The sequence below is a fragment of the Polypterus senegalus genome, chromosome 7 (assembly GCF_016835505.1).
Source record: "Polypterus senegalus isolate Bchr_013 chromosome 7, ASM1683550v1, whole genome shotgun sequence".
NCBI lineage: Eukaryota > Metazoa > Chordata > Cladistia > Polypteriformes > Polypteridae > Polypterus > Polypterus senegalus.
The window spans coordinates 34,386,299-34,413,114 of record NC_053160.1 but is presented as its reverse complement, the minus strand read 5'-3'; the positions used below and the strand labels follow the sequence as shown (position 1 = coordinate 34,413,114).

General features: G+C 42.2%; 1 protein-coding gene across 1 annotated transcript in view; it reads left to right on the top strand.

The window, feature by feature from the left end:
• ptcd2 (pentatricopeptide repeat domain 2) overlaps positions 1–26,816 on the top strand; it is a 51,137-nt gene that overhangs the window by 21,457 nt on the left and 2,864 nt on the right. Inside the window, exons 9-10 of the mRNA XM_039758469.1 lie at positions 432–545; positions 3,400–3,615. Of these exons, the coding sequence (XP_039614403.1) occupies positions 432–545; positions 3,400–3,615 (330 nt within the window). The remainder of the gene's footprint in view (positions 1–431; positions 546–3,399; positions 3,616–26,816) is intronic.

Sequence of the window (26,816 nt, the reverse complement as noted above, 5' to 3'; positions counted from 1 at the left end):
GCTGGAACCTATCCGAGGGTTACTTGGTATAAGGAAGGGAACTGCCCTAGATAGAATGCCAGTCCATCACTGGATCCATTCATGCATACAGTCACACCAATTTGGAATTGACAGTTAACCTACCCTGGAAATATTTGGGGATATGGGAGTATACCCAATGGTAAGCCTACATAACTGTGGAGTCCACACAGACAATATTCAAGTATAGGCTTTAAATCCAGGACACTGGATCTATGAAGTGGCAGCTCTAACCAGTACACTACCATGCTGCACCAAAGGAGGAACTGGGTTTGGAAAAATTTAAATGTTTGTCTTTTGTTTTATTGAATGATTTACAGTTTGTTTACTCAATGATCACTTTTTTTTTGGGAGTAAATCCAACATTTTCAATGCAAATTCATGAAAAGCATGCTGCACTATTTTTTTCACAGGTTCTTCAAATGAGCCTCTCTGGAGAACTAAATGATGTTCTGTCTGTTCTGCAGTCATCCTTAGTTGATAATGACTCAAAGTTTGTTAAAAGGCCACAGTTTAGCCAAGAGGTGGTAAGTAAAGAATAGTTTTTAAATGTTATTTCAATATTAATTAAAACATATAATTACAGTTGTGCTTGAAAGTTTGTGAACCCTTTAGAATTTTCTATATTTCTGCATAAATATGACCTAAAACATCATCAGATTTTCACTCAAGTCCTAAAAGTAGATAAAGAGAAACCAGTTAAACAAATGAGACAAAATGTTATACTTGGTCATTTATTTATTAAGGAAAATGATCGAATGTCACATATTTGTGAGTGGCAAAAGTATGTGAACCTCTAGGATTAGCAGTTAGTTTGAAGGTGAAATTCGAGTCAGGTGTTTTCAATCAATGGGATGCCAGTCAGGTGTGAGTGGCACCCTGTGTTATTTAAAGAACAGGGATCTATCAAAGTCTGCTCTTCATAACACATGTTTGTGGAAGTGTATCATGGCACGAACAAAGGAGATTTCTAAGGACCTCACAAAAAGAGTTGTTGATGCTCATCAGGCTGGAAAAGGGTTACAAAACCATCTCTAAAGAGTTTGGACCAATCCACAGTCAGACAGATTGTTTACAAATGTAGGAAATTCAAGACCATTGTTGGTCGACCACTCCTGGGGAGGGTAACAAAGATCACTCCAAGAGCAAGGCGTGTAATAGTCGGCGAGGTCACAAAGGACCCCAGGGTAACTTCTAAGCAACTGAAGGCCTCTCTCACATTGGCTAATGTTCTTGTTCATGAGTCCACCATCAGGAGAACACTGAACAACAATGGTGTGCATGGCAGGGTTGCAAGGAGAAAGCCGCTGCTCTCCAAAAAAAACATTGCTGCTCGTCTGCAGTTTGCTAAAGATCACGTGGACAAACCAGAAGGCTATTGGAAGAATGTTTTGTAGACGGATGAGACCGAAATAGAACTTTTTGTTTTAAATGAAAAGCGTTACGTCTGGAGAAAGGAAAACACTGCATTCCAGCATATGAACCTTATCCCATCTGTGAAACATTGTGGTGGTAGTGTCATGGTTTGGGTCTGTTTTGCTGCATCTGGACCGGGACGGCTTGCCTTCATTGATGTAACAATGAATTCTGAATTATATCAGAGAATTCTAAAGGAAAATGTCAGGACATCTGTCCATGAACTGAATCTCAAGAGAAAGGTGGGTCATGCAGCAAGACAACAACCCTAAGCACACAAGTCGTTCTACCAAAGAATGGTTAAAGAAGAATAAAGTCAATGTTTTGGAATGGCCAAGTCAAAGTCCTGACCTTAATCCAATCGAAATGTTGTGGAAAGACCTGAAGCGAGCACTTAATGTGAGGAAACCCACCAACATCCCAGAGTTGAAGCTGTTCTGTACGGAGGAATGGGATCAAATTCCTCCAAGCCGGTGTGCAGGAATGATCAAAAGTTACCAGAAACGTTTAGTTGCAGTTATTGCTGCAAAGGGGGCTCACACCAGATACTGAAAGCAAATATGTAATATTCGATCATTTTCCTCAATAAATAAATGACCAAGTATAATATTTTTGTCTCATTTGTTTAACTGGTTTCTCTTTATCTACTTTTAGGACTTGAGTGAAAATCTGATGATGTTTTAGGTCATATTTATATGTGGATTGCCTATAGAATTTTTCACTGTCAGTAGCTATGATTGCTTTTCTGTATGGATGCGTAGCCAGTTAAAAAGAGAGGGCAATGAACATCATGATATCCTGGAAAAATTAATTACTGATTGAGCCAGATCTGCTAGAAAAGTGCATGGAGGCACATAGAATCCAATATTAGTGCTCTTTTGATGCCATTGTCTAATTAATCATAAGTGGCTTCACTTCTGATTAGTAGACCTGTTTCATTTCATAGTTTCTACTGGTTAAAGGACTTAAGCCCTTAATGCATTCTTCTTAATTTCAGGGCACATTAAAATGCTGCCAAATGATACTTTTTAACCTAACTATCCTTTAATTATGCAAAGTAAAATATAAAGAAAGAGCTGAATTTGCTTGATGGTGCCTTTGGCTTTTCTGGTTCACTGTCAATCATTGGCTCATGCAGCTGGACTAGGCTTTGCTCCCCTGTAATTCAGAGTTACACACCAAGTCTGAGAATGTTTGTTTGTTTTTCTGCAGTTCTTTATTTGTTTCCCTTTTTGATCTGAAAATGTGTCTCCCATCATTCAGTAGTCAAAAAGGCAAACCCATGAGCCTTAGTTTAGTGCTAATTTACTGTTTATGATGCCTTCTGACTTTTGCAGAAGTATATATTTAATAGTATTTTAGCACAAATGCACATGTTTTGAAAAATAATGATGAGACAACTTGTTAAATGACATGTGGATCATGCAACACAAGTAACAGGAGATTTTTCTTTTTTCCGTGGACTTTTTAACATTGTTTACCACTGAATAGCATTGGCTTCTGTCCACCTTGATAAAAAGATAAGTGTCTGTATCTGTTTGTCCATCTGGTTGCTGTGTCTCTGTTATATAGCTTTTAGTATGGGATTTGTAAAACCAGTGCTAATGTTTTTGATGCACCATATGTTGGAATGTGAAATGCATTTTATTACCACGTGCAATACAAAGTAAACTGCAATGGCTAACAATTTAGTGCACTGAATTGTATGTTGATTACTGAGATTTCAGCCCATCTTTCCAGGCAGCATAGCTAGTTACCCATAAAATTTTTTTTTTTGCCCATTCCACATTAAAATATGAGAGTACATTTTTTTCTTTGCCATCACTATAAAGTACATAGAAGTAAGTGACATGTAAAATATATTTTAGATGGAGTATTCCTTTAATTACTGAGGAGAGAAAATCTATAGTTTTAGCTACGTATGTATGTATGTATTTATTCATTTATTTTTATTGTTGTTTTTAGCTTTTTAAAGCCAGAGAGAATATCTCAAGCAGCCCACATCTGGAGTGCCAGTTTGAGGACATTTTTGATAAGCTGAGTTCTGCTGGTCAAGTCACAAACAAGACTCTGGATGAAATGCTCTGCCATACACCGTATGCCAATAATAAACACACCTCATTGTTTAATCAGAGGAGTACCAGCAGAAGGACATTAAGACCACTGCAGTCAACACTACTAGTTGAGTAGACAGATTGATGTATATGAATGCATTTGCATTATGGTTGATCAAGTGTAACTAGGTATCTGCATAATTTACTTCAAAATGTGGCCCAGATATGGAACTTATCATGATTCACTTGAAATCTGCATATAAAACTTTAGTGGACAACATTTTTATGTAAATGGGAAATGCACGAAGAGTGGATTATATTGTATTATTAACTAATCTATATTTTCCTTATGTGAAAACAATGGACTGATGGTGGTAAGTTATGATGTCTTAAATTATAACTGGTGATTTTGGATTTATAGTATATATGGTTGTGACACCTCTGCTCCAGCTAGTCACTTACATGCTAAGTAACATGTGGTGATAAAAATGCATATCATATATTCAATTGTATTTATTTATTTATTTTTATTTATATAATATAAAAATAAATACAATTCTTGAATATATGATATGCATTTTTATCACCGCATGTTACTCAGCATGTAAGTGACTAGCTGTGATTCATAGGTCTGACTAACCTGTTTTCTTCACCCAAGAGTATTTTTATTAGTTAGATCAAACTGATTTTTAGATCAGTTATCTAGTTTAGTGAAGTTTATAAAGATGTTGTTTATATAACATACACTAAAGTTTTGCTGATTTATACAGTATTCTACTGCGTTACATCCATTATTTTAGTGCATGTTGCTTTTGTTCTGCTTTTTTTTCTACATTGCTCAAGAATCTCTTGTTTGGGTGTAGCACCAGTAAACCTAGAGCCTGTCCTTTCCTTGAGAATGTTTTGTGTCACCAGTTGGATATCATGGAATATTTTGAGGACTGGATCTCAGTGTACTGAAATGCTATTGGCATAATGTGCCTAAAGCTGATCAAAGCTGGAGCTTTTGAATTTTTGAGGATTGTAAAAAGTAATGAAAACTGCCATAACAGGAAAAACAAGGTCAGAAGGCAGGATCAAGACCAACGCTAAGAAAAGTCAAACTAATCCAAAACACCAAGACTCCCAAACCATAGTGCTAGATTGATGGTACTTTGTCTCAAACTTCGCTAACCAGGACATATAATCTTTAAGGAAATACTATCTAGAGAAACTTTGTTTTCCCCTAACTAATTTGCGTAGTAGTAGTAGTAGTAGTAGTAGCAATAAAATTGTTACACATGCAGTGCACAATTAAATTCTTACCAGTATGTCCAGCATATGTTCAACATGCCTAGACTTTCCAATGCTGTGATAAATGTTTCTAAAAAGGTAAATGAAATGAAGTCAAGTATGTTTTTACAAAAAAAAAAATCCAGCACGACGATACTGACTACTGTGTGATGCCATCTTGTGTACATATAGGGCATTTTGACACCACGTGTATGTAGTGTGGTCTTTGTCACATGACCGCCAACATGCAGCATAACGTCAAACAATGTAGCAGCAGTCATAGGAGACCAGCAAATTGCACTGATCATAATAGAAAGCATCCCTAAATTACTCCTCACAGTGATTTCAAGATGTCATAAATGTTAAAAATAGCAAACAATGAGAAATATTAGAAAATGTTTTTCAAACGTTTAGCAAAATAAAGGTTCCATGGAAGCTATAATGCAGATTCATGACACTCCGGGTTTTACAATATATGGCCCCAGATTTTTCAGCTGTGCTGAGCAGGACCGCCAGAAGCACATGGTGGGTGAGTTCAGCAAAAATGATTAGAATGCATGAGCTTTTCCTCTGGTCAGGAAAGGAAGAAATAAATATTGCATGGATTATGTTTATAGGCTTCTTGATATTTCAGACTTTGTGACATGTATGCACAGACACTGCTCCTGTTATTTTTCAATTGCCAAATTCTTTTGCCATCAGGGCACTGGAATACTTGGTAGGCATTTTTGGCAATTCAATATTTTATATACAGTGGGATGCAAAAGTTTGGGCAACCTTGTTAATAGTCATTATTTTCCTGTATAAATCGTTGGTTGTTACGATACAAAATGTCAGATAAATATATCATATAGGAGACACACACAGTGATATTTGAGAAGTAAAATGAAGTTTATTGGATTTACAGAAAGTGTGCAATAATTTTTCAAACAAAATCAGGCAGGTGCATAAATTTGGGCACCACAGAAAAGAAATGAAATCAATATTTAGTAGATCCGCCTTTTGCAGAAATTACAGCCTCTAAACGCTTCCTGTAAGTTCCAATGAGAGTCTGGATTGTGGTTGAAGGTATTTTGGACCATTCCTCTTTACAAAACATCTCTAGTTCATTCAGGTTTGATGGCTTCCGAGCATGGACAGCTCTTTTTAACTCGCACCACAGATTTTCAATTATATTCAGGTCTGGGGACTGAGATGGCCATTCCAGAACGTTGTACTTGTTCCTCTGCATGAATGCTTTAGTGGATTTTGAGCGGTGTTTCGGGTCATTGTCTTGTTGAAAGATCCAGCCCCGGCACAGCTTCAGCTTTGTCACTGATTCCTGGACATTGGTCTCCAGAATCTGCTGATACTGAGTGGAATCCATGCGTCCCTCAACTTTGACAAGATTCCCAGTCCCTGCACTGGCCACACAGCCCCACAGCATGATGGAACCACCACCATATTTTACTGTAGGTAGCAGGTGTTTTCTTGGAATGCTGTGTTCTTTTTCCTCCATGCATAACGCCCCTTGTTATGCCCAAATAACTCAATTTTAGTTTCATCAGTCCACAGCACCTTATTCCAAAATGAAGCTGGCTTGTCCAAATGTGCTTGAGCAGACCTCAAGCGGCTCTGTTTGTGCTGTGGGCGGAGAAAAGGCTTCCTCTGCATCACTCTCACATACAGCATCTCCTTGTGTAAAGTGCGCAGAATGGTTGAACGATGCACAGTGACTCCATCTGCTGCAAGATGATGTTGTAGGTCTTTGGTGCTGGTCTGTGGGTTGACTCTGACTGTTCTCACCATTCGTCGCTTCTGTCTATCCGAAATCTTTCTTGGTCTGCCACTTCGAGCCTTAACTTGAACTGAGCCTGTGGTCTTCCATTTCCTCAATATGTTCCTAACTGTGGAAACAGACAGCTTAAATCTCTGGGACAGCTTTCTGTATCCTTCCCCTAAACCATGATGGTGAACAATCTTTGTCTTCAGGTCATTTGAGAGTTGTTTTGTGACCCCCATGTTGCTACTCTTCAGAGAAAATTAAAGGAGGAGGGAAACTTACAATTGACCCCCTTAAATACTCTTATTATAGGATTCACCTGTGTATGTAGGTCAGGGGTCACTGAGCTTACCAAGCCAATTTGACTTCCAATAATTAGTTCTAAAAGTTTTGGAATCAATAAAATGACAACGGTGCCCAAATTTATGCACCTGCCTGATTTTGTTTGAACAATTATTGCACACTTTCTGTAAATCCAATAAACTTCATTTCACTTCTCAAATATCACTGTGTGTGTCTCCTATATGATATATTTAACTGACATTTTTTATCGTAACAACCAACGATTTATACAGGAAAATAATGACTATTAACAAGGTTGCCCAAACTTTTGCATCCCACTGTATTTCCCTTTTTTTATTTTTTTTAAATATTGATTACATTAGTACTCGGGGACAGCATGGTGGTGCAGTGGTACCGCTGTTCCCTTGCAGTAAGGAGACCTGGGTTCGCTTCCCTGGTCCTCCCTGCGTGGAGTTTGCATGTTCTCCCCGTATTTTCTTCCTCCGGGTGCTCCAGTTACCTCCCACTGTCCAAAGACATGCAGGTTAGGTGCTTGGTGTGTGGGTGGGTGTGTGCCCAACGGTGGCGCCCTGCCCAGGGTTTGTTCCTGCCTTGCACTCTATGTTGGCTGGGATTGGCTCCAGCAGACCCCCGTGACCCTGTGTTAGGATGACTGACTGACATTAGCACTCAGTACCTCTTTGTTCCCTCCAGTCTTACTACCATTTGTTAAAATCTTAATGACAACATTTCTGTTATAAAAACCAATAAAACCAGTTCAAAGTCACTTGGGACTGGGTTTGGCCTCCCTGGCCATCGGACCTTACTCTTATTCTAGGTTAATTAGTGTTGTCTTATTTTAATTCTTACTTCGTCTTTTATTTCTCTTTTCTTCATCAAGCACTTTGAGCTACATTATTTGTATGAAAATGTGCTATAGAAATAAATGTTGTTGGTGTTGGTGCCTGTGCTGGCAGCAACAAATACAAGGAAGGAACCAACCTATCACAGGATACATTTTTATCCACATCCACAGTAACTGATTTGGGTCGACTTTAAAGTGAGAAATTAACCTAACACAAGTGTTAAGGATTTAAGAGGAAAGCCACGTGGGCACATAAAGGGCCATCAACTCCACATGCAGAGCTGAAAGGCAGCTTAATAAAAAAAAACACAAATTCATATAAATGCAACTAAACTGAAAGATTCAATTTCAGTACTCAATTCATTTTTCACTTAATGCTACCGAAAAAAAGAACCTTCCCTTAGAGCAGGTTTCACTTCAGTGTGACTTGCACGCCTGCCGCCAAGTTTGGCTCATTACTGTTTTAGTCTTTGCAGGAGACATCCTAATCAATGCTGAGGTTTGTTGCTAAAGCCAAAAATGGCAGAAAGTGTGGAACAGGAGGAAATGCAAACTTCTTCTTTGTGTTCTTAGTTTCATCCTTGTGATGACCTTTTTCTCACTACTGCCAGAAAGAGAACTGATAAAGTATGAAATGATGCATCTGTAAGGAGAAGTACATAGCGGCCTCTCTGTGGAAGCTGTCTCGCCATTACAGCAATGAAAAACTAACATGGAAACACAAGAGGCACCCGGCGCTGGTGTTGTGCCCTCCACGGGGAGGCAGTGCAGGTGTTTTAAATGTGGGTACAGGATAGTCTAGATCAGGGTTCTACAAAGTAAATGGCTGCAGATTTTTGCTCTAATCAGATTCACAATCAGTGAGTCATTTTACTTTACTTTGATTTGATCTTGTTTAATTAGCAGTTGGTTTTTTTTTCTTCTCTTATTCTGCATTCATAAAAGCACGGCAGAGTGATGTTTGTCTATAAGAAATTTACCATATTTTTACTTTTGCTTTAAACACTTAACTCATTTTCATTTTCCTGGCAATTTTGCCCTTTCCTGTGTTTCCACCCTTCATTGAATCCTAATAATGACAACTAACAACGAGCAGAGTACATAACCTAACAAACGATACACATCGCTGCAACTACTTCAGTGTCGGACTAACTAATATGCTTAGTAGCAAATGATGCTTTAAATAACCAGAACACTTGGAAAAGCAGAATAAAAATCATGAAATCTGGTTAGAAGACACTACATTATCTCAAATTATGTATACCTGCTTGATACATTCTAATAAAAATGTCCCAAAAGTAATTTTTCAGTTTCTACATTGACACCAAAGCAGTGTAACTGGAAAATAACAGTTTATTTAATTAGGCTAGCAGTCCAATAAAAACCCGAAGTTGGTCAGAACAAAAACCAGCTGCCACACACGGGGGGTCCTCGTGACTGAGTTTGAGAGGCACTGCTCTGGGCATACAGCATCAGTCCATCTTTATTTTATAGGGTCTTTTATCAGTTTATGGGGCAGCATGATGACAAAGTGGTAGCTCTGCTGTCTCTCAGTAAGGAAGCCGGTGTTCACATCGCATGTTCTCCCTTTGTCTGCATGGGTTTCCTCCCACAGTCTAAAGACATGCAGGTTAGGTTGATTCTCAGCAGTAAATCTGCCCTGATGTGTGCTGTGTTGGCCATGCAATGGACTGGCACCCCATTTAGTGGTTGTTGCTCCTATCTTGTGCTCTGTGCTAATCCTGCAACACTGATCTGATTTAAACAAGCTTAGAAAATGTTATGGTTATAGGAAATGGGGTGGGATTTCACTCAGTTAATACAGCAAGGCTGTTACTTTATTTACCTTACTTTCCTCTGTTGCAGAAGGCAGTTCTCCAACTGTTACTTATATCAAGGTAACTCAAACACACTCATTTTAAGAAAGAGGGTAATTTAATGAGAAACACAAGGATTATAAATAAGATAACTTCATCTGAACAGTATGTTGACAGATAAGACCTAGACAGATTAACACGTAACATAGAGAGGCTGGCTGTTTAGTGTCCTAATTTTTATCTGTGCCAATATATAGCTTTACGATACCAGGTCCTTAAAGATGCTGCCCAGTGTCGTGTGGAGTTGTTGCTTTGTTGTTGCTCTGAGTGCAAGTGGAGGTTTTTCTTGTGTTTGAGTGCACTCTTTCTCTTTGCTGTATAATCCATTCTCTGTGGTGTGCAGTGCTTTCATCAGTTGGGCCCTTTGCTGTGTTGCATGCAAAGTCAAAGGCAGAAGCATTACTCTTTCTGGCACAAGAGTTTAAATGTTGAAATTCTCTTGAAGTAATGGCATCTTATTAGCCATTTCAGAGTAATGGCACACAGCTTTGGTTTGGCAGACTGGATCTCAGTTTTCTGGTCCACAAAGAGAAAATATTGTCAGTTTCAACTATCCAAAGACAGATGATAGACGTAGTGGTGAGTGTATGAGAGCAGAGTGCTCCCCTGAGAGTTTCCTCAGAGTCGTAGTGTGCAATATTGGCAAATGAAATTATATGTCGATATTTTCTGGGACATTGATAATAAAGATAATCAGATGATATTTTCAAAAGCAATAAAATACTAATCATAATTGAACTACAGGGCATAAACATTACAGTCTGGATAAACCTATACTACTCTGTTGTAAGGTGAATTGTGCAGCATACAAGCAAGAACAAAAATCTAACAACCTGTACTATAGTGTAAAAATATAATGATCTGTCCAATACTGGACAGGAAAAAGAAACAAAAACTGCAGCATTTGTAAACAAGTTCTGTCGTATATTGCCGGTACAAAAAAAAAAAAATTTTTTTTTAAACAAATCACTAACTTCAAGTACTAACAATATTACATAAAAATATCAGAAAAAATAAAACAATTATACAATTCTACTGAGGAAACTTGAAGTTGTGTGACAAACACCAGTCTGTCTGCAGCAGCTGGCTTCAGAGCAGCACGGCTCCATGTTACAACATTTCCTCCAGTACTGAAAGCCCCCTCAGAAGGGCTGCTTGAGGCAGGGGTGCACAGCTACTTTTTTGCAAGTTTCCCCAATTTGGGGAGATGTTCATCTTGTGTTTTCCACAATTCAAGTGGATTTACATTACTGCCCACTTCAGCAGTGGCATAGCTAAAGTTCATGCCGCTCGGGGCGGCGCAGTGCTTCAATTTGCCGCCCTCCAACATATCTGAATATAACCTATTTAAATAGAAAATTAAAATGACGTATAGAGATAAATTTTGCATACATTTATTCATATATAGAGAAACAGCAATAATTTTTCGCATATAACTATTTATAAGCATCAACTAGACAAGAATATAGTATAGACGCACTGATAACTCGTTTATAATTATTAGTTTAATATAATTACGCTGCGAAAACCAGAACCAATGTAGTGTACAAGTGATAGGTGGGGATGTTTTCTGCACAGAGCAAGAACGCATTTGGATTGATAACAAAACAAAAGTATAAAATGTAAATTAGTTGTTTATCTTCCTAGAAATTATTATCGTTGTAATGTTTCTTTCTCAGAAACAGCCACTCTGATCATCCTGATGTTCCCAGCATACTTTGTTCCTGTAAAGTCTTATCTGGTTATAAAATTAACTGGACTAAGTCTGCCCTGCTTCCCTTTAGGTTATCTGGTATTGAATCTTTCTTTTTCACTGGCTGTCCCGCATTCCATCTCCACCAAGTATCAAGATAATTGACATCTTTTTCTCCTTATGTAACATTGGTACAGTACATCCTAAGTGCATATTAAAGGGGACTAAAATGTCTCTGTCCTCTCTGTCTCACATTCTTTATTATTCTAATATAAATTAGCTGTTGTCAAAATGAACATTCATTAGTTCTGTGCACCACCTTACTCCTCCCATAAATATTGTCGAGGAGTTTAATTTATTGTGTGTCAATTCCTGTGGTATGACACACAAGAAGACCCTCTCTGTCCTAATTTGAGACCAGTCAGGTGGTGTGGGGGCCTTACCTAATCTGGAATTACACCAATGGTTTGTGTGGGTTTTAGTCTCCTTAAAGCTCTCCATTGTGTTTTCAGAACAAAGCTACCCAGCCCGCTCCAAGATCCCTTTCACATTTTTCCTTTACCTCCCTCAAATTAGACCCACTTATTTGATATACACTTGATATTCAGCATGAGGTAGAGAAATACCTCTAGTGCCTATAAGATGTATTCATCACCTTGGAAGTTTTCATGTTTGAATCCAGGTGGATTTGAATTTTTTGTAACTGATCAACTGGAAATGGCTCTTCAACATTAAAGTGAAAAGAGGTCTCTGCAAAGTGGTCTAAATTAATTGCAAATATAAAACGCAAAATAATAGATTACAGTAATCCCTCGCTATATCGCGCTTTGACTTTCGCGGCTTCACTCTTATCGCGGATTTTATATGTAAGCACGTGTTTCGCTGTGTAAAGAGTTAACTTTTGTGCATAGTCAAGCCCTTCATTATGGCTTGAAAACGATCTGCTCCTGCTACTGCTTCAATGAGGCTATGATTCTTTTTATTTAAAAAGTAGAAAAGGAATATAAGATCTATGGCCGCAGTGTCCTTTTAACCAGGGTGCAAAATGAGTTGTAAGTGGATGTAATAAGGCAGTAGTCTGGATGGAATCTGCTTTAGGGATTTGGATTGAAGTCTGCCGGAAGAAGAACAACGGCGGTGATATACAGTTGCCTGAAGAGGCTCCTTTAGAAGAGCTATAACGCTCTCCTTTGTTGTGCAGTAAAATTAAACTCATTGTTATCGGACAAGTCATCGTGTCATTGTTGGTGAGTAACCATAATTAATTTTCTACTTACAGTACTTAATACATGTACGTACGTTTAGTGTCACTGTATATCTAAGAGAATACAAAGGGTTTATGCTGTATAACTGTGCGGGGAATATTTATAAACAGTGTGGGAGAGTTTATAAGGGCTTAAAATATATAAAAATAACCATACAAACATATGGTTTCTATTTCGCAGGGGGGTCTGGAACGCAACCCCCGCGATCGAGGAGGGATTACTGTACATAAGTATTCACCCCCAGTATTTATCTATACAGGTCTCCATCAGCCTTACAACATCCAGACACTGCAGTGTTTCCCATTCTCTTTTGCAAAAGTGCTAAAGCTCTCATCAGGATGCATGAGAATTGTGAGTGAACAGCCTTTATCAAGTCCAGCCACAAATTCTCAATTGGACTGAGAACTGGGCCCATATTTATCAAGTACCCTTCTGAAACATCTCAGAGTGACTCAAATTTGGTGCTACTCTTAGGAATAGGAGTCAAAGCAGTTTATCAATTTTCATAATTTAGGATACTACTCATAACTACACCTGGGTGTAGGAGAGCATATACGCAGTCGTAACTCGCTAGGAGCTGCCAGAAGATGGCATTCAGGCAGAGATCGGTAACACATATATATGAGGAATGACTGAACGGTTTGGAAATGCTGGACAACAATTAACTTCTAATGAACTGGTAAAAATATATAGAATTAACAGAGATAGAATAGTATTTGTAATTTGTAAAAAGGAGCTTTATTGGCGCTTTGGTCCATGGTCGGCTTTGTAGCCCGGCCAATACCCCCAGGCCGCTAGAGGGAGCCCTCCCAGCAGCATGGAAGGTCTTCGAATTCCAGCAGGGCCTCATGGACAGCCCTGCTGGATACCGTGGGGGCCACCAGGAGCCACTCTAGGGAGGCTTGGGGAGCCTTATTTGACCTATAACCCGGAAATTTGAGCGACGGGCTTCCGGGGTGAAGAAAAGAACTTGTACCTGACCCGGAAGTGATTGAGAGTCACATGGACTGGGGATTAGGAACACTTCCGGGTCAGGAGATATAAAGGCCTGTAGGAGCTCCCAGACGGTGAGCTGAGCTGGGTGGTAGGAGGGCAACGTGTCTGGGAGTCGGAGGATTGGTTTATTGTGTTTGTGATTGATTTATGAGTAGTGCAGAGTGGAGGGTGCTTGGTGCACTTTATTATAATAATAAAAATAATTATTATTGCACTTTCACCTGGTGTTTGGCGTGGTACCTGAGAGTTCAAGGGAGCGATAGTGGCACAGGCAAAATAAACAAAAAGATTTTATTTTTCTTCACCTGTGGGGCACGTCTTCCCCATAATCCCCACAGGCACAACACAGTCCCAAAAACACCACCAAAGAAAAACACCCAAACCACTCTTCCCTTCCTTCGCTCCTCCCAGGGCCATGTCGTTGTCGTCGTCCACCCCCACACCCCGGCCCCCCCAACAATTCTGGCGCAGTGAGTAATGGCTGCAGGCTCTTCTTATAGCCCATGCGGACGTGCTACAGGTGGTAATGAGCTTAACTAGGCTGCACTTCCGGGTGTGGCTGCATCACAGCCCAAACGGGCTCGTTAAGTCCTTGTAGCTTCCCTTGGCGGTGGCCATGGAACCCAACAGGGATGAGCTCCGAAGTCCCATGCCTGTGGCCCCGATGCAACCCAGGGGGCCTGCCACCAAGTGTTCCAGGGGACGTAGTGTGGATCCCATGGTTGGTCCCCCAGATCCATTGTGTTGACGGGGTGTCCGCCGCACCTTATAATATTCTTCTACTTCACATGTTTGTTCCATCTACGCAGAGAAGCCATGCACTGTATGAAAGTGTTGGTAACGTTATGCTTTATGGCCACAGGGAAAATGCATCTTTGCCACAGAAGTGATTTGGGTATGTCAAGCTGAAGCATTTCTAGAATTTTTCATCACACTTTGAACACCATTACAGATTGTGATGGTGATGTGCAGTGTAGCCTGGAAGGGGCACACCAGCTCCCCAAACCCAACACCACAGACACAAGGCACAAGTCCAGCAACACACACGGCTCTTATTTTGCTGTGGGAAACTCTTCCCAATAGTTTCCCACCTGTACAGCACACAGCTCTTTTGTTTCTTATTTCTTTCCTTTTCTCTCTTTCCCTTTCTCAGTCCTTCTACCTCCTCTCCTCCCCCAGCAAGCTTTATCCCTCTTCCTCCCAACTCCCTCCTCCTGGAGCAGTGGCAGATGGCTTCTTTTACCCTGCATCCGGGAGTACTTCTGGTGGGCTTTTAACATGGTCTGGAAGCACTTCTGGTTGAGGTGGCAGCCTGACAAAGTAGGGCTCTGCCATCCCTGCAGCACCCCCTGGCGACACCCCCAGAACCCACCAGGGCTGAGCTATCAGACTCCAACTACCAGCATGCCCTGTGGGAATCCATCAGGCTGCCGCGGGTTTTGTTCAAAAAGCAGACGCCAAAAGCCCCTACTACAAACCCTGATCTTAAGGTTCGTGGGGGTAAGGCCAGGTACACCAGGGTCCCTAATCTTAAAATTTAGATTGGGTGCCTAATCTTAAAATAGTGTAAGGGTGCCTAATCTTAAAGTTGAACCCTGCTCTATACTGGTGGCATCCGCTTTTTGAACAAGATCCGCTGCCATCTAGCGATCCAGGGGAGATAGTGGCTTGTTCACACTCTCTCCACAAGTCATTCCTTTAAAAATGCCTCCCAACTAGGCAAGGGTCCTGGCCGTCCGCCACAGCAGATTATACATTTGCCCACCCCACCGCTTCATGTGAGGTAATATTAAAGCAAATTGCTTTCATGTAATTTGACAAAGTTGTATAACAATAAAAATGTACAGCAGTTCACATCCCCATAGAGATAAGCCATCCAGACAGTGCATTTATGCTGTGTTTAACTTGACTGCCAGAACTTAAGCTTCCTACAAAGACTTCTGGGAAGAATAGTTCTTTCCAGAGTCTCTGTGGGAATGACGGTGACCAAGAGGTTCTTACTTATGGGTTTGAGTAGCTCAGTTGGACAAGTTTGGAGTCAGGAGCAGGGTGGAGACATGTGTGAGGCAGAAGAAGAAACCTATGTTTTTTTGGGAAGAGGTACACCAGAAGGTAGGAAGGAGCATATTGGTTATACAGTAATCCCTCGCTATTTTGCGCTTCGACTTTCACAGCTTCACTCTATTGCGGATTTTAAATGTAAGCATATCTAAATATATAACGCGGATTTTTCACTACTTCACGGGTTTCTGCAGACAATGGGTCTTTTTACTTCTGGTACAAGCTTCCTCAGCTGGTTTGCCCAGTTGATTTCATACAAGGGACGCTATTGGCGGATGGCTGAGAAGCTACCCAATCAGAGCACGCAGTTAAGTTCCTGTGTGCTGATTGGCTCAGTGACGGAGTGCCAAATTCAATTCCGCTGCGTTAACAAGGAAGTCTCGCCTCGCTCATTCAGCATCAACGTGCTTCGAGTGTAAAGAGTTCACTTTTGTGCTCTTTTGTGTTTATCTTTGTGCATTGTCAAGCCCTTCATTATGGCTCCAAAACGATCTGTTTATCGTAATGGCTGCAACATATGTGATATCGGAGATGCTCGATATCTTTAAAATAATATTTAGGTTTTACTGTATATAAACAGTGTGTTTACATACATAATTTCAACGAATCTTACCTAATATCTAAGAGAATACAAAGGGTTTAAGCTGTATAACTGTGCAGGGAATATTTATAAGAGTGTGGAAGAGTTTATAAGGGTTTAAAATATATAGCAATAACCATATAAACATATGGTTTTTACTTCGTGGATTTTCACCTTTCGCGAGGGGGGGAGGGTCTGGAACGTAACCCCCGCAGTAGGTGAGGGATGACTGTATTGCCTTAAAGCAAAGTTAGACAAAAACAAGGAGGTCCAGTAGGACAGTTTTGATATTGTGTGTATTGATTTTATTTTTCTCCTTTCTTTTTTCCCTGTCAAGTAATTATTTTGTTTGTTATTAAATTTCTTATCCTAATCTGATCTGGCCTACACTGGTGTCTGTTGTGAGTACAGGGTCGGCTTCATACCGCCCTGCATTAGCGAATTATATATTGTAATGACTAGGTGTGTGGTTTAGTTGTGTTTCTCAACAAATGTTAGATTTTCCAACCAGTATTTTACTTTCTCTGCGTTTATTCAGTTATTTCAGGTTTAAACCTGCTCATGTTATCTTACCTTAGCCTGGAGGCCATTCAGACATTAGAATTTGAATAACATAGGGAGCAAAATGGGACCCCAATCAAGACAGAATACCATTCCATGTAACATGCATCTTCCTTATCTGTAAACCATAGGCTTATGAGGCCTTTCATCAGTTTGATGAGTCATAATTTACATAGACATGTTTAGGGAATTTATAAAGTATGTTCTCTTTTTTATATAAAAATAAAGCCTCGGCAGGCTGGATATGACTCACTGTTGTTGCCTCACTTAAATGAAGTAATCAGATAAAAATATTCCGAATCTGATTACTGGAGTCTACTAGAAACTTTCAGAAAATTAATAACAAAATGATTAAATTCATCCATTTTCACAAAGTAGTGTGTGGTGGTGGTAATAGCAGTAGTAGTAGTAGTGCTGTCTTTAGTACATGGCTACACTATATAATAAATCAATCTAATCGGTGTCCCGCTTCTGCAGAGCTCCAGTGCCCCGGCCCTGGTCCTGTCTGAGTAAAGCTGAAATGCTTTTTTCATGTCTGCATGGGTTTTTCTCCAGATGTGCATGTTTTAATTAATTGTCAAATCTGAAAGCTTCAGATAGTGAGTGAGTGTGTGTGTGTGTGTGTGTGTGTGTGTGTGTGTGTGTGTGTGTGTGTGTGTGTGTGTGTGTGTGTGTGTGTGTGTGTGTGTGTGTAAGTGTGCCCTCCAATAGGCTGGCACCACAGCCTAGCACTACTGGGATGGGTAAAAAGGCTCCTTATAGCTCATAACTGGATAAACAGCTTGGGACACGGGTAAAGAAATAAACAAGATGTCTGTCACCTCACCCCTCAGAGCGGTGGTTTAGTGTGGTTTTCCCAACTGGTGGGACAGTGTATATTCAAGCTTGCTGGTGATGTATAGATGATTTTCTTAACCATACCACAAATTATAGGGTTGCAAGCATTGTGGGGTAATCGGTGGGTTCATTACTGCTCAGTGTTGTACAAGCACTAAAATACACAGTAAGTCAGTCAGTCATTTTTCCAACCTGCTATATCCTAACACAGGGTCATTGGGGTCTGCTGGAGCCAATCCCAGCCAGCACAGGGCGCAAGGCAGAAAACAAACCCCAGGCAGGGTGCCAGCCCACCGCAGTTCACACACTAGGGACAATTTAGGATCGCCAGTGCACGTAACCTGCATGTCTTTGGACTGTGGGAGGAAACCAACGCAGACACGGGGAGAACATGCAAACTCCACACAGGGAGGACCCGGGAAGTGAACCTGGGTCTCCTTACTGTGAGGCAGCAGTGCTACCCACTGCCCCGCCCTGCACAATAAATCAGCTATGAAAAAAATATAACTTAGGAAATGTGTAATCGCAGCATACATGGATATGCACTCTGCAAGAAAAAGCCACACCTCGTTATAATTCAAGTGGAGTTTCCAATTTTTCCTAAAAATGCCCACTTAGATGCTGAAGGTTTGCAACAGCTCCACTCCAATGATCTCCAACGACACCTGTTTTTTTTTTTTCTGGTGGCTGCTGGGAATTGAAGTCCTATTAGTAAACCCTGCCACAAGTTAATCATAACATAGTCCGATCATCCTCAAATATCCTTTGCCATTGTCACCTGCTTGTTGCTTTCTGATAATATCTGTTTTATCTGGTACCAGTTGTTAATATTTAACTTTTTAGCAAGCAACTTCTTCTCTCATGGATTTTGAGATTTCATATCACATGTGTCAAGGATGCCAGGGGCGACGACCCGGCCAGGACGCCTTGAGGGACCAGAAGAGGGCGTGCGCCCACCTTGGATCACGTGGGAGCCGCCACCCTGGTTGCTTTGGGGGCCATGGGTTGAGGGCTTGGAAGCCCAGCCCTGTAGGGGCCCGTGGTCACCGCCAGGGGGCACCCCAATGCCTTGGGAACCCTGGACCTCAGCACTTCCGCCACACCAGGAAGTGCTGGGGGGGAAGAAAAGCAGGGACACCTGGAGTGCTTCCGGGAGTACAGCCGGCCCTTCTGCCACACGGGGGCGTGTCAGCAGGTGATTGCTGGGGAGCACCTGGAGCATATCCGGGTGAAGGTAAAAGGGGCCGCCTCCCTACATTTGAGGCTGGAGTCGGGTGGAAGCAGGACGAAGCACGAGGATCGAGAGTGGAGGCGGCCAGAAGAATGGCAACGTGTGTGAGAGGCCTGGATTTTGGGGTCTTGGGGTTTGTGTGCACTGAACTTTATTGTAAATAGTATTGTAAATAAACGTGTGGTGGTAGAAAACAACATGTCTGCCTGTCTGTGCCCGGGTTCCATTCACACATGTCAGTTTTGTGTAGCTACACCCACTCGACTCGGCGGGCCGAAGGGAATCCTCTGGCTTGCCCCGAGCCGCTGGTGAAAACAGAGAAACTGACGCCGGTGGGTTTACCTGTCCATCAGCACCACGCGACGCCTGCCTCCTGTGGGCCACTCCTTCTGGCCCAATCGGGTCTCTTCTAGGCACGAGACTGGCGTTCCTTGGTCCCGCCTCTGTACCGTCATTGGCGGGCACACAAGACACACCGCCAATCCCGTGCCTGTCAGCGGGCGGGACATCCGGCCCGCGGCCATCTTGTCTCCCCTGCTCTGGGTGCGGTGACGTGCCTCCTCGCAGCTTCGCAGCTGCGGCGATTCTTTGAGCCGCAGCGGCTCCGAGTTCGCAGCCCGTGGCCCGGCGTGCTCCTGCCACGGACGCGGATCCGGATCGTCCCTCCCTGTAGGAAAAAGGTACGTGCGACCCCGAAGGGCCGATTACTGCAGGGCAGGGCACTCACCTCGCGGATCCCGTCATGCCGAGGCCCCTGCCTCGGCGTGGCCTTCTGCGTCGCAATTCCGGCCTGGCTGTCTGTCCGGACAGTGCGACTTTCGGAGCCCGCTGCGCTCCGGTGATGTCCGTTCCTCCTCCGCACCCGGGGATGGCCTTTCTGTGGTCCGGCGGCGGTCTCTGGGGTTAACCGCTCCCGCGGGGTTGTGCACGGGCCGCTCCTGCAGCCAGTGTGTGGGGTCTGCTGCTGCGCCGGGCCATTCACAGACATATTTGTTATTAACACAGGTCCCCGCCTTGCACCAGGCGGAGCATCCTGCCGACTATGCCACTGTGAACGCTAGCCCGGACACAGATAGACGGACATCGTAAGTTCACCCAACACACTTTTATTTACAATATTTACAATTATATTTTCAGTGCACCACCCAGTGCCTTCTGCACCCTTCCCCCAAAAGTCCTGGCCTCACAGTCCTTTTGCCGTTCTCTTGGCCGCCTCCAGTCTTCTCTCCAGCTCTGTCTACTACTGCCCGACATCCGCCAATGACTGGAGGGAGGCGGCCCCTCTTATAGAAACCCGGATGGGCTCCAGCTGCTTCCCGGCAATCAGTCTTAGCCACACCCCAGTGTGGCGGAAGTGCTGGCTGCGCACCCGGAAGCCGTCCGGGTGTACCCTGTCGTCTTCCCCCCAGCACTTCCTGGTGTGGCGGAAGTGCTGGGCTCCAGGGTTCCTCAGGCACCTGGGCGCCGCCTGGCCCCCAACATAACCAGGACGGACGCCCCCTCACGGTCTGGAGGAGGCGGCACAAGCCCTCCTCTGGTCCTCCTGGGCGTCCCGGCCGGGGACCACACGGGATATTCCGGCATCGGGGCCGCCTGGCAGTGGCCACGGGTCCCTACAGGGCTGGGCTTCCAAGCCCTTTACCCGAGGCCCCCTACATAACCAGAATGGACGCCTCCTCGCGGTCTGGAGGAGGCACAAGCCCTCCTCTGGTCCTCCTGAGCCCGGCCGGGGACCACAGGGCATAAGTGATATGTCAGAGGTATGTAGACATTAAATCGGAGACTTGTAGATCGTCGAATTCATGTTGCCATAAGGGAAAAGCACCGTTGCTTCCCAATGAATAGGCATATCCGCGAGAATTAAAAGATTTGATGTTTGGTGAAAGTGAAATCCACAAACCCTACAGGCAAAATATACGCGTCTACAATAACCTTTTTGTGTTTGCATCATTCAGTGCACAAAATGTAGATTTACACAATAATGGACCATACGCTATGTGACTCTGTGGTCCCACAGCAATTACAGCTATGACAAGTTTAATTTCAAAGAAACCACAATTCGGACAGGTGTATATTTATGATCACAGAGAAGCGATGCAACATATAATCGAAAGAGGTAAACGATCAGACGTAATAGATATTATACAGCCAATACTGGATACAAATCCATATGTCCATCCAAAATCCATACTTTACACGTCATTTATCTAAAAAACACAGAAAAAGAAATGTTCTTGGATTTCTACCCGAATCCAAAAGATCACAGTCGTATTTATAATAAACCAACGTGTGACGAATTGTCAACGATAATTATTTCGAAAGAAGATATCAAACACAGTAGATATTCATGTATATCCAAAGGCAAAGCACAATTCGTCATTTCTGTCGTATACGGGGTGGTCCAGATCTAATTATGCAGATCCAGATCGTCTGGATGACTTTGATTTATGCGGGGACGATTCCAGTTCGGCGCAAAGACGATTCTTCATGTCGGCAGTTCGCACACTTCTCGATGGTCCGGGATTTTTCGGGTGATTTTCTATGTAATAAACTTAAGTTATAACGTAATGAAAATTACATAATTAGATCTGGACCACCCCATACATCACCACATTCAGATGCTTTACTCTTTCCTTTGCTTTTCCCAGATGGCGAAACAGCATGATCATACAATACGAAACAAACGCATTCTGCTAAACGAATATCACGCACACAATATTTCGGGGTCAAAATTACTGAAACAATCCAATGTGTTTAACCCACTTCTGCCATCTCAACGTCCATCACAACATTACATTATTAATGCATATGTAAAAGTCAAAGCTAATTGTCTCTTCTTCATTAAATCAAACCAAGCAAAACTTAGAATGGAACATATGCAAGGGCTCATTGATCACGTTCAAAATTCAGATATCAGTGGTTCAGACAAATTCAAAATACATAAAGCAGTAATATTACCATCATCATAGCAAGAGGAGCATTGCAACAGTTATCTCATGATGCAATGGCAATATCCCGAACTATCAGATGTCCAGTGGTATTTATTACAATGATGTGCAATCCACAATGGGCAGAAATGCGCAGATTCTTGGGAACAATGCCACCAGCTACATCGGCTCTGGATATTCTTACTTTCATGTTATTTCAAGTAGATTGTTTTACCAGAAAGTCTTATTTTTATTGAATGAACTAGAAACGGTGTTTGGTCGCATCAGAGCATACATTTACACAATAGAATTTCAAAAACGGGGTTTGCCTCACATACATTTATTGATTAATCTGCAGAAAAATTATTAATGGCTGATGATGTCGATTGGTTTGTCTGTGCTGAAATTCCAAAAAGAGAAACCAATCCTGAATTATCTACCAGTAGTCAAGAAAGGAGGCCGACCACAGACTTATGATGCATGTCAAAAGAGTGGGCCTTTATGGTCCTTGTTCCAACAATTCAAATTGAAAAAATATATGTGAGCAAATAAAAATTTGGATGATTTCTCCAACTGGCTACTAGACATTGGAAACTTTCAAAGTCAAAATCTACCTATAAGAGAAGACTTACTAGAGAAAGAAACAATGTTCACTCACGGCAAGTTATATATTGCGTTATGTCCATGACAGGCCAATCAAACGATCAAAATTCAATTCGTCCTTGAAGAAAAGTTAATTCCACATGCTGTTTTTACTGTAGTTTTAAAGTAAAACTGAAAATAATGCATATGTAACAGTTCCAAGGAAAAAAAGAATTATTTCCAGAAACACAAACACAGGGGTTGGGGAGCGAAGTGAGCAGGGGACGGAGCCCCCTAGTATTCATTAAAACAATCCTAATACATTTATTTGATAAACGTAAGTATTCACTTCTGCGGTGGGCTGGTGCCCTGCCTGGAGCTTGTTTCCTGCCTTGTGCCCTGTGTTGGCCTGGACTGGCTCCAGCAGACCCCCGTGACCCTCTAGCTGGATATAGCAGGTTGGATAATGGATAGATGGATGAAGTATTCACTTTCAACTCAAGTAAGTTTTTAGGTAAAAACATTAAATGGTATCGTAATTGTACTGCTACATTGTAAAATGCAGTAAAAAAAGATGTCATGTAGTCAGAGAATGAAGCACTGGTCAAAACCGTTGTGTCAAAAAGAGGTGCATCAAAAGCACAATACTGTATGTAGGAAAAATCAAGTAAAAACAATCCAAAAAAAAATCCAGGAGATCAAAAGAGCAGAAAAAGATGATAAAACCAACAGAAATCAAAATCTAAAATCATAAATGTACTTCTAAATGGAACAAAGCAGGGTAATTCTTCATAATATAAAACACCAATAGCTACCTACTGAACTCGGTCCTTTTGAAGATTACAGCGTCTGCAGCCCATGGACGCAGCTGAATGTTACACCACGTGTACACTTTCTGACTTGTTGCATTGGTTTTCCACACCTAAGCCGCTACTTTCTCTGCTGTTCTTTTTCCTTTTATTTTGTGATCAAAGCACCGTGCATTCCCTACATTGATGGGTTGAAGGCCAGATGTCCACTTGACCATCATTATCTAATTCTTCCACGTGAAGCCTGAAAACCATGAGGACTGATTGAGATCATTTATGTTAGGTAGAATGCCCAGTGGGGGCTGGGTGGTCTCAGAACCCCTGCAGATAGTTTCTTCTTTTTTCTTCTGTCCTCCTGGCCATTGGACCTTACTGTATTATTTGTTATTTAGTATTGCCTAAGCTTATTTTTATATTTTCCTTTTTCTTCCTTCATCTTGTTTTTGGTTCTGTACATCACCATAATTAATTTTCAATGAAACAACTCACATGCAGTTGAAGTGCAGACTCTCAGCTTTAATTCAGTGGGTCGAACAAAACAATTACATAAAAATGTCAGGCAACTAAAGCATTTTTTTAACACAATCCCTTTATTTCAGGGGCTCAAAAGTAACTGGACAAATTAAATAACTGGAAATAAAATGTTCATTTCTAATACTTGGTTAAAAACCCTTTGCTGGCAATGACAGCCTGAAGTCTTGAACTCATGGACATCACCAGATGCTGCGTTTCCTCCTTTTTAATGCTCTGCCAGGCCTTTACTGCTGTGGCTTCCAGTTGCTGTTTGTTTGTGGGCCTTTCTGTCCGAAGTTTAGTCTCAACAAATGAAATGCACGCTCAATTGGGTTAAGATTAGGTGACTGACTTGGCCATTCAAGAATTTTCCACTTCTTTGTTTTAATAATCTCCTGGGTTGCTTTGGCTGTTTGTTTTGGGTCATTGTCCATCTGTTTCATGAAACGCCGCCCAATCAATTTGACTGCATTTAGCTGGATTTGAGCAGACGGTATGCCTCTGAACACCTCAGAATTCACCCGGCTGCTCCTGTCCTGTGTCACATCATCAATAAACACTAGTGTCCCAGTGCCACTGGCAGCCATGTATGCCCAAGCCATCACACTGCCTGACTCCACCATGTTTTACAGATGATGTGGTATGCTTTGGATGATGAGCTGTTCCACGCCTTCTCCATACTTTTTTCTTGCCATCATTCTGGTAGGGGTTGATCTTGGCTTCATCTGTCCAAAGAATGTTTTCCAGAACTGTGCTGGCTTTTTTAGATGTTCTTTAGCAAAGTCCAATCTAGCCTTTCTATTCTGGAGGTTTATGAGTGGCTTGCACCTTGCAGTGCACCCTCTGTATTTACTTTCATGCAGTCTTCTCTTTATGGTAGACTTGGATATCGATACGCCGACCCCTGGAGAGTGTTGTTCACTTGGTTGGCTGTTGTGAAGGGGTTTCTCTTCACCATGGAAATGATTCTGCGATCATCCACCACTGTTGTCTTCCGTGGACGTCCACGTCTTTTTGCATTGCTGAGTTCACCAGTGCTTGCTTGTAATATTGTAGCAATTTCTCAGATGGGTTTTTTCTGTTTTCGCACCTTAAGGATGGCTTCTTTCACCTGCATGGAGAGCTCCTTTGACCGCATGTTGTCTGTTCACAGCAAAATCTTTCACATGCAAGCACCACACCTCAAATCAACTCCAGGCCTTTTATTTGCTGAACTGATAAGACATAACGATGGACTTGAACACACCTGCCCATGAAAGAACCTTTGAGTCAATTGTCCAATTACTTTTGAGTCCCTGAAATGAAGGGATTGTGTTCAAAAAATGCTTTAGTTGCCTCACATTTTTATGCGATCGTTTTGTTCAACCCACTGAATTAAAGCTGAAAGTCTGCACTTCAACTGCATCTGAGTTGTTTCATTTAAAATTCATTGTGGTAATATACAGAACCAAAATTAGAAAAAAGTTGTCTCTGTCCAAATATTTATGGACCTAACTGTACATCATTTGTATGAAAATGTGCTATAGAAATAAATGCTGTTGTGCTTCTTAATAACAGATAAATATTTTAACTCTTTGTCGTGGTGGTCTGACAGACTCAGACAGTTAAACCTGCTTAGTCTCGAGCAGAGGTGTGTCAATGTAGACCTAATCCGAGTCTACAAAATCCCTAAAAGTGTTGATAAAGTAGATCCAGCAGAATTCTTTCAATTTAATGGTGAATCATGTACTGTACTCGATGACATCTGTGGAAATGAAGGAGAAGTGCTTCAATGACATAGGCCAGAAAGAACTTCTTTACGCAAAGAGTTGTGGGAATCTGGAACAAACTGCCAAGGCATGTAGTTGCAGCAGAATCCTTGACAACCTTTAAGACGTGTCTGGATGAGATGTTTGGAAAGCTAAACAAATGAGCCTGATGGAGTGAAGGGTCTCCTCTCATTTGTCAAAACGGCAGAAAAACGCTCAGTTCAGACCTCTGCATGGACAGGGCCTTTGTGGCTTTGATGGTTGTTTTCTTGAACCCTGGTTTTGACCTTAGCTCAGTTTTCCTGACCATGGCTATCCTCTTGTTTCTTCTTTTTAAAACAGATTAAGGTTTTCCTTGCTAGTCAGAACACATTTGGTTTCTGCCTGACAAATGGTGAAGTTTGCATACATATTGTATTCCCATGACACAGGGCTTTAGGATATAAATGTGTCCCGAGGCTTTGTCTTGCATCACCCGAGTCCCAAAGGTATCATCCTAGTGAGCTGAATGGCTTCCAGCCTGTCGCTCTGATGTCACATGTGATGAAGACCATGGAGCAGCTGCTGCTTCACCACCTGAAGTCACAGGTCCACCACGTTTGCATACCAGGAGAAGGTGGGAGCGGAGGATGCCATCATCTATATGCTACACCGATCCCTCTCCCACTTGGACAGAGGCAGTGGTGCTGTAAGAATTATGTTTCTGGACTTCTCTAGCGCCTTCAACACCATCCAACCTCTGCTCCTTAGGGACAAGCTGACAGAGATGGGAGTAGATTCATACCTGGTGGCATGGATCGTGGACTATCTTACAGACAGACCTCAGTATGTGTGTCTTGGGAACTGCAGGTCTGACATTGTAGTCAGCAACACAGGAGCGACGCAGGGGACTGTACTTTCTCCGGTCTTGTTCAGCCTATATACATCGGACTGCCAATACAACTCAGAGTCCTGCCACGTGTAAAAGTTCGCTGACGACACTGCTATCGTGGGCTGCATCAGGAGTGGGCAGGAAGAGGAGTATAGGAAACTAATCAAGGACTTTGTTAAATGGTGCGACTCCAACCACCTACACCTGAATACCAGCAAAACCAATGAGCTGGTGGTGGATTTTAGGAGGCCCAGGCCCCTCATGGACCCTGTGATCATCAGAGGTGACTGTGTGCAGAGGATGTAGACCTATAAATACCTGGGAGTGCAGCTGGATGATAAATTGGACTGGACATCCAACACTGATGCTCTGTGGAAGAAAGGACAGAGCCGACTATACTTCCTTATAAGGCTGGCGTCCGTCAACATCTGCAATATGATGCTGCAGATATTCTACCAGACGGTTGTGGCGAGTGCCCTCTTCTAGGCGGTGGTGTGCTGGGGAGGCAGCATAAGAAGAGGGACACCTCACGCCTGGACAAACTGGTGAGGAACGCAGGCTCTATTGTAGGCACAGAAATGGACAGTTTGACATCC